This window comes from Dictyostelium purpureum (assembly GCF_000190715.1).
Source record: "Dictyostelium purpureum unplaced genomic scaffold DICPUscaffold_394, whole genome shotgun sequence".
In the NCBI taxonomy this organism is placed as follows: Eukaryota; Evosea; class Eumycetozoa; order Dictyosteliales; family Dictyosteliaceae; genus Dictyostelium; species Dictyostelium purpureum.
The window spans coordinates 21,986-30,091 of NW_003519730.1; the positions used below are offsets into that span (position 1 = coordinate 21,986).

The 8,106-nt window shown below is 24.0% G+C and overlaps 4 protein-coding genes across 4 annotated transcripts; 2 read left to right on the plus strand and 2 right to left on the minus strand.

Moving 5' to 3' along the window:
* Nucleotides 1–271: 271 nt before the first annotated feature.
* On the plus strand, nt 272–4,421 carry DICPUDRAFT_4515 (uncharacterized protein; the record flags this gene model as incomplete). The annotated part of the gene is made up of 3 exons (XM_003293036.1): nt 272–766; nt 842–3,731; nt 3,808–4,421. Coding segments are annotated over 3 exons (3,999 nt in total), but the record flags the coding sequence as incomplete, so codon positions are not given.
* A 529-nt stretch (nt 4,422–4,950) lies between these two features.
* Nucleotides 4,951–5,470, plus strand: DICPUDRAFT_13105 (uncharacterized protein; the record flags this gene model as incomplete). The annotated part of the gene is made up of 3 exons (XM_003293037.1): nt 4,951–4,982; nt 5,054–5,222; nt 5,306–5,470. Coding segments are annotated over 3 exons (366 nt in total), but the record flags the coding sequence as incomplete, so codon positions are not given.
* Nucleotides 5,471–5,712: 242 nt separating this feature from the next.
* Nucleotides 5,713–6,978, minus strand: DICPUDRAFT_41507 (uncharacterized protein; the record flags this gene model as incomplete). Its single annotated transcript, XM_003293043.1, has 1 exon — nt 5,713–6,978. A coding segment is annotated over one exon (1,266 nt), but the record flags the coding sequence as incomplete, so codon positions are not given.
* A 322-nt stretch (nt 6,979–7,300) lies between these two features.
* DICPUDRAFT_41498 (uncharacterized protein) lies at nt 7,301–7,859 on the minus strand (the record flags this gene model as incomplete). The annotated part of the gene is made up of 4 exons (XM_003293044.1): nt 7,301–7,335; nt 7,420–7,446; nt 7,532–7,649; nt 7,722–7,859. 4 exons carry the CDS (start codon nt 7,857–7,859, stop codon nt 7,301–7,303), a joined length of 318 nt encoding a protein of 105 aa, XP_003293092.1.
* Nucleotides 7,860–8,106: the final 247 nt, after the last annotated feature.

Sequence of the window (8,106 nt, forward strand, 5' to 3'; positions counted from 1 at the left end):
GGCTATATTTCTATATCAAGTGGTATTAAAAATTATTTTATAGATATTTTTTCTCCAGACTTTTATTATTTTAATGCCCCAGCTTTACACACAACTCCTCATTTAGTTTTATATATATCTAAAAATTCAAGTAACAGGTTCCCAACATCGGAGAATTGTGATTGGAGATCAATGGACGAAGGTATATAATACATAAAAAACATAATACCCAAATTATTTTATTAATAATATTGTAAATTTCTTTTTATTTTTTTTTTCAGGCGATAATGATTTAATGTTATATTTAGAACCAATAAATAGTACCCACCCATTAAGAATTTATATTACTGTGGTTCCATCAAATTCACCTTCATATATTTTTACTGTTCAGAACCAAGGTAATAAATATCTACGTCGATTTTCAGAACTTTCTCCTCAATCAGGCTATTTAGTTATGAAAGGTTCATCAAAATTAGTTTTACCAAATGGTGTTACATATTTTACCCCAGCTATTTCATCAGATCCAACAAAAACAGCATTCTCACCATTATACCCATCAAAATCATTAAATCCTATTTGGACACCATCCAGTATTGTTGTTGGTGATGTATATAAATCAATTAAATTACAAGTACCTGCTTTAAATGAGTTTAAACCAAACTCTTATCAGTTTTCATTTATACTTTCAAAAAAAAATATTAATTTTTATTTTAAATATCAAGATTTCGAAATAATTAAAAATTCAACTTTGATTTTAGACTCGACTTTATACAACAAAGATGGAAAGGTAATTTTTTTTTTATTGTGTTGTGCCAAATTTTTTTTTTTTTTTTACAATTTATTAATTTTTTTTTTTTTTTAGCTTATTCAATTAGGTATAAAATTTGATCAAATTTATTCAAGTTTAGAATGTGATGTTAATGAATTTAAATTAATTATTGGATATATAAATGATATCAAAAAAAAATTATTAGGAACAAGTGATATTAGTGAATCAATAAATTTAAGATTCAATCTAGATTATTTACAATCAACTGAATTATGGATGAAGTGCAGAGACAAGGTTAACAGCTACTTTATTAAAAAACTTCAAACAGAAGAGTTATTGGTTAAAAATTGTTTACATTCAACGAGCGATCCAGAGTTTGCCACCAACCCATGTTGTAACCCAGCTCTATCATATTATCAATGCTGTAATCCTTCCCCAATTAATGCCACAGTTTTAAAGACTATTGATTACAATAACGATTTGATCAGTGATGAATGTTTTAGTGCTGAATGTACAAAATCTGTTTTAAACGAATATCAAATGACTCTATCGATTGTTGATGGATGCAGTGTTTCAGACTTTTCACTTTCCAAACTTGGTCTATCAACAACAAATATAATGAGAGAATGTAAGGAAGTATTAATCTCGCCTATTTGTTCAAAAGATTCGGATTGCAAAGATTATGGTAAAATAAAGAAATGTAATTTGTATACTAGAGAATGTATAGCCGATTTCGAAAGTATAGATAAAAGTTACATTAAATGTGTTTTAGAAAAATTATCAATTTCATCTCTTTTTTATCTTACAAATTCAACATCATTTAATAGTGATACAATCAATACTTTATATAATAATCATTTATCCTCAGATTGTATTGGTAGTAAATCAATTATGGATCGTTCAACGTACTCATATTCTTCACCCGCCTACATAGATAGATGCAATAAAAACTATGGTTGTCTAGATTCAACATGTATACTCATACATGATATTTGTTTTGATGTTTTAACCGAAATGCCTTTTGAAATAACTCGAAGCGACACTTGTGACAATTATGGTTTTTGTAAAAGTTTACCCTGCACCGATTCTTTTCAATGTAAAACCCAATGTTATGCGGAACAAGCTTCTTTTTGTGGTTATTGCACTGATGAAAATCTTACTCAGTGTCATAATTTAAATAGTGTTGCCAACCAAAGCGAATGCGAAACTCATAGTTCAATATGTTTATTACCCAATGGTGCAATTTTAACTGGAAAAACTGAAAAAGAATGCACTGAAAATTATGGAGAGTGTTCACATAATAATTGTGGTGATATTTCATGCACCTCTATTTTCGATGGTGTTGATTCTGGGTGTTTCACAAAAGATCCGAACGAAATATGCTTAAATAAAAATGGTAAATTTTTAGGCTCAAATTACTATGGTATCTGCTTACTTACACTTGACCAAGAAACTTGCGAAAATAATAAATTTGATTGGATAGATTGCGGCTCAAAATCAGTTGGAGAGTGTGGTGGGAATTCTTATTTTCCATTGGTTTGCACTTCAAAGTACTCTAGCAAATGTAACAAAGCTCAATGTGAGTCTATAGCGGGTGAATGTTCTGATAAATATTTCTTTTCACCAGATTCTAATCCATTTTATCCCAGTGGTATGGGTAAATGTATTCGTAAACACTCAAACCTTATAAAATCTGTTCAATGCAATTATGATGAAAATGATTCACCAGAAGGTTGTTACTATTATACTCCAGCACATTTTACAAAAGCGGTGTGTGAAGCAAATGTTGGTTCTAAATGGTGGACTCCAGCATTAACAAAAGAGGAATGTATTTCAAAGTATGGTTGCAGCACTATGTTAGACTCAAATTCAGCTGCATTACCATTTAATTTTAAATTTAATGAAATGAACAAAGAAATGTGTTATGGATGTGATGAGTCTTTTAATGAATGGGTTCAAAAGTATAATTGGACTGCTGGTACATGGAAGCCAGGTATTTACGTTAAACCAAAATGGATCAATAACCAATATATTTCAAATAAAATCAATCCAAATACATTTAATTACCAATTATTTTATAAATCTATTGAAAAAACTGTCGAATATCAAATAGCAGAGTTTTATCGTACCGAATCCATTTGTAGAAATGAAAGATCTCAGTTATCAATCGAACAAATAATTTGCAGTTGTAATGAAAACAATGATATATCTCAAGGTAATGTCTCACAATGTTTTCAATCATCAGTTGCACCTTTAATTGTTCAAACAAAAGTATGCACAGGATTGATAACCGATGTCATATTTGGTTTTGGTAAAGTTTTATTTGATGAAAATGCAATTAATCAAACATGCCAAACCATAACTTTATCTCATGTTAGTAAACAAGGGTATACATCATCAATTCCAGAATCTCTAGCATCAAATTTTGTATCTTATAAAAAACCACCAAGTTTTGCTCTTTCAAATATAAAAAATGCTATTATTGGTTATTTGATGAGCGATGGTATAATGATTCACTCGAGTGAAGGTATTAACGATGTGGAGATTTGTTTTATTAAATCAATATTGGGAAGTAGTGATGGTGATTTCCCAGTATTAGATGTTGCTCTTCAAATTAATAATCAAACATCACCATTAGAATTACCAAGTGGCCATATTAATAGTACCGATAGTATTTATATCTGTTTAATGGTCTCTAATGTTCCAAAAGGTGATCCAACTTACTTTTTAATTTCTCGTATAAATGAAAAAGATTGGAAAACTAAAACTAAAGAGCTTTTCGATAAAGAAACTAAGGCTATGATGTATATTTTAGCTGTAATATTTTTATTGGTTTCTTTATTTGGTTTATACGAAATTATAACTATAATCATATTTTATTTCAAAAAAATTATAATCCAATTCCAATTAATTCAATCATTAATTATAATTGTAACACTATTTATTTTAATTAGAACAATATATTTCTTTTTATTAGTTAATGGTAAATATTTAAATTTATATTTTGAAAAAAAAAATAAAAACGCGCACTAATATTATTATTTATTTTTTACTACTAGGTAAACTTCAAGATAACCCAGTATTAGATTATATTTTAGTAGTTTTACCCACTTTTATTTATTTTACAGCATTTAGTTCATTAATTATTTTATGGTACACAATCGTATTTTTAGTTTTAAGAAATAATAGTGGATCTGGTGTTGCAAAAAAATTGTATACAATTGTTATCACTGTTAATATAATATTATATTTATTCTTTATTGCCATTGTATTGGTATTCCAATACACTCCATCATCTCCAACAAATGATTGTGCTGGTCGTATTGTCATTGCGAATGAAGCTTCACCTTCACAAAAAGCGATTAGCTTAGCGTATGCTATTGTACAAGCAGGTCTTAGTTTGGTTATTTCGGCTGCATTTATTTATTTAGGCAGAAGTCTATATAAAACGATATCGACAGGTAAAAAAAACCTCTCAAATACTAAACACCAGAAAAAGATCTTTATATTGTCCGCTATATGTTCAATTGGTTTCTTACTACATTGTATATTTGTTATAGTGTTGGTTACTAATATATCATCTATGACTTTTAGCTTCATTGGTTTAATTATCACCGAGGTAATTCCAGTAGTTAGTATAATGTATTGTTTTAATCCAAATGATCAAAATAATAATAATAATCATAGTAGCAAAGATGGCATTAAAAGACATAAAAATGGTAAATATAAAGTTGGTAAATCTAAAAATTCCTCTAAACTTTCCGAAAATTGCTCTTCAATTTCAAATACCCCGACTACTGCAAATGAAACAACCAATTCTTCAGTAACACATAATAAAAATATTGAATAAAAATTTTAAAAAATAAATTTAATATAAAAATATTTATTTAAAAACATAACACTCTAAAAGTTTTTTTTTTTTTTTTTTTTTTTTTTTTTTTTTTTATAAATTTAATTATACATATTATTAACAAACATTTATTCCAAATAAAAAAAGAGCTATCTTTGAATAAATTAAATTATAATTATACATATGCAATGCCACCTATATGAACAAATTATTAAAAAAAAAAAAAAAAAAAAAAATTTTAATTATTTATTTTTTTTTTTTTTTTTTTAAATTTAAAATAATTTTTTTAATTTTTTATTTTTTAAATTATTTTATTTATTTTAGTTTTTTATTGTATTGATATTACATTGAAATGAAAAGAGATAATAAATCAATGGATAGAAAGTAAATATTTAATATTTAAAACAATTTAGCAAATAAATTTATGTTCTAATAAAAAAATAAAAAAATTTTAGTGTTAAAAATAGAAATATTTTAGGATATGAAGAAGAAGAAAATTTTAAAAATAGTTTAAATGGATATAATAATAATGACAGTGGTAAAATAAATTCAGAACAGCTTTTTTTACAACAAAATGATCAATCTATTGAAACTATGAATCAAAAAGTGAAAATTTTAAATAGGGTAATTATTTTCATTTTAAAAACAAACGACGATTTTTTTTTTTTAATAACTTATTAACACTTTTCTTTTTATTATATATAAAGGTTGTTTTAGATATAGAATCACAAGTACAAGAAAGTAATTCACTTTTAGATAGTTTAGATACAGATATGTCAGGTGCTCAAGCATTACTCTCAAATACAATGAAAAAACTTTCAGATTTATCAAAAACAGCAACAAGTGGTCATATGATAATGTTAATTTTCTTTTCAGTATTTGTATTTTTCTTAATTTATATGATCGTTTCATACACAGGAAAAAAATAATAATAAAACAAATTAAAATATACCATAAAACATTTGTAAATTAAAAATAATAATAGATAAAAATAAAAATAAAATAAAAATTACAGAGAATAATAAATTATTTATTTAAAAAAAGAAATAAAGATGTTATTTATTTGATATGATACTATAAAAAAAAAGAAAAAGATTTATTTACATTTTCTTTATTAATCTTCTTCATCTTCTTCATCATCAAATTCTTTTTCTTTTAATTCGTTTTTATAGTTGAGGTGTTGAATTAACATATCTATATAATCTATTGATAATGAACAAAATAAAGGGGTTGTACCAAATTCATAATGCGAGTTTTTATGATAAAACAATAAAAACTCTGAATTATATTCTAAAATTTGATGAGTATGTTGCTCCTCCTCTTTTTCCATTTCTTTATCTTCTTCTCCTTGTTGTTGTTTTAATAATTTGTCAAATTTGATTTGTTCAAATGAATCATTGTTTGAAGTAAAATATGGTGGAGCTATAAATCTGTAATTACTGTTTAATGATGAATATTTTGTGATGGCAATATTTTCAGAAATTTTAGAGTCTCTCCAAAAGAACCTAAACTCGGTTTCGCAATCGTATAAAATATAACCTTTCCATGCCAAGATATCTAAAATATAAAATGTGCCAGTTGCTTCTTCGTAAATACAATCTAAAATACAATATTGATTGGCGGGGTTTGCATGTTCTCTCGATTTTTCGCTTCCAAAAGGTAAAAGGCTTCTAAATTGAAAAAGAATTTCACCATTCTCACATCTTACAACTGTGGTATCATTTTGAGAAATAACTAGACATCTATAACCTAAGGGGACAGGAACACAATACCATTCTCTCTCCAAATTATTTGGAATAAATGTCATACCTTCAGCCAGCATTAAATGATTTGAATATAATAATACTTGCTTATTTTTCTTTTCTTCCTTTTGTTTTCTACTAATTTCTTTAAACTTGTTCTTTTTTTTATTTTTATTTTCTTTTTTTAATGATGATTTTATAATTTCATCTTGATTGTTATTTATATTATCTATACTATTATCTATACTATTATCTATACTATTATCTATACTATTATCTTCAATATTATTACCTTCTTCATCTTCCATTAAGATATCGCTACTACTACCATTTATTTCTTTATTTTCTTCATTTTCTTGTTGATAATTATGTTGTTGTAAAGATGGTAGAGATATTAAATTTCTAACATGTACTAATAAACTTCTTCTTTTTTCTTTTTGCCTATCTAAAAAATATTGAATTCTCTTTTCGTGTTCATTTGACTTTAATGATTTATATTGTAATTGCCTTTTCATTAAAGTTTCCTCTTTTTTAAAATTTGAACTTCTATCATTTACAAATGATGTATTATTAAATATATTGCTTAATAATTCATCGTCATTATTTTGATCGCTTTCGTTATCTTTATTCCTTATTATTAAAATAAATAAGAAAATTAAAAAAATGAATTTAAAAATTTTAAATTTGAAAAAAAAATAAAATAAAAATAAAAAAAAAATAAAAAAAAAATAAAATAAAAAAATTAAAATATATTTCTAAATAAAGGGTATATTTTATTTATTTTAAAATAAATAAATATATTGTAATAATAATTTTATATTTTTAGGTTTTATTGTTTTTTAAAAAAAAAAAAAATTATCTTTTTTTTTTTTATCTTTTTTTTTTTTTTTTTATTTTATTTTATTTTATTTAATTTAATTTTTATTTCTAATGTAAATTATATATTAAAAATAATCCTTTTTATTGAATTGAACATCTACATGAACCACCGCAACCTATTTAATAAAAAAAAAAAATAGGTTAATATTTTTTTTCTTTTTTTTTTTTATTTTTTTATTTTTTTTTATTTTTATATTTACCACATAGGTCACATCCACAACCACAACCTAAATCAAAAGAGTAATAATAAAATTTTAATTAGTAACTTAAAAAATTAAAAGTAATAAAAAAAAAACAAAATTGAAAAATTACAATCACAACCTCCATCTAAAACATAAACGACTCTTAAGTTTGAGGATTCATTAATATGAAGTTTCGATAATGATTTTTTATCATATCTACATGGTAATCTTTTATTGTCGATTTCAATCTAATTATAAAAAATTGAATTAGTTTTTTTTTTTTTTTTTTTTTTTTTTAATTACACAAAAAATATACCTACAACTTGATTTTCAATTGGAGTACCAGTTCTATCATATATTCTTGTTTTTAGATCAACAAGTGAAGTATGTTCTAAATCTATATTATCAAAATCAAATTCTTCGTTTGTATGATTTGGGAGTTGACAATTTATTTTCATTTTATTATTAAAGAGATTAAAAATTTTATTTATTTGAGTTTTATTATTAAATATAATTAAATTATTAAAGCTATGTATTTATTTTATTACTAATTGTATTAAATTTAATTAAAATACCAAATTTTATATTTCAATTTTATTTAATTTGAAATTAATTTTTTAAAAAAAAAAAAATTAATAAAAAATAAAATAATAAAAAAAATAAAAAAAATTTAAAATAATTTCAAATTACTATAAAAGTTTAGAT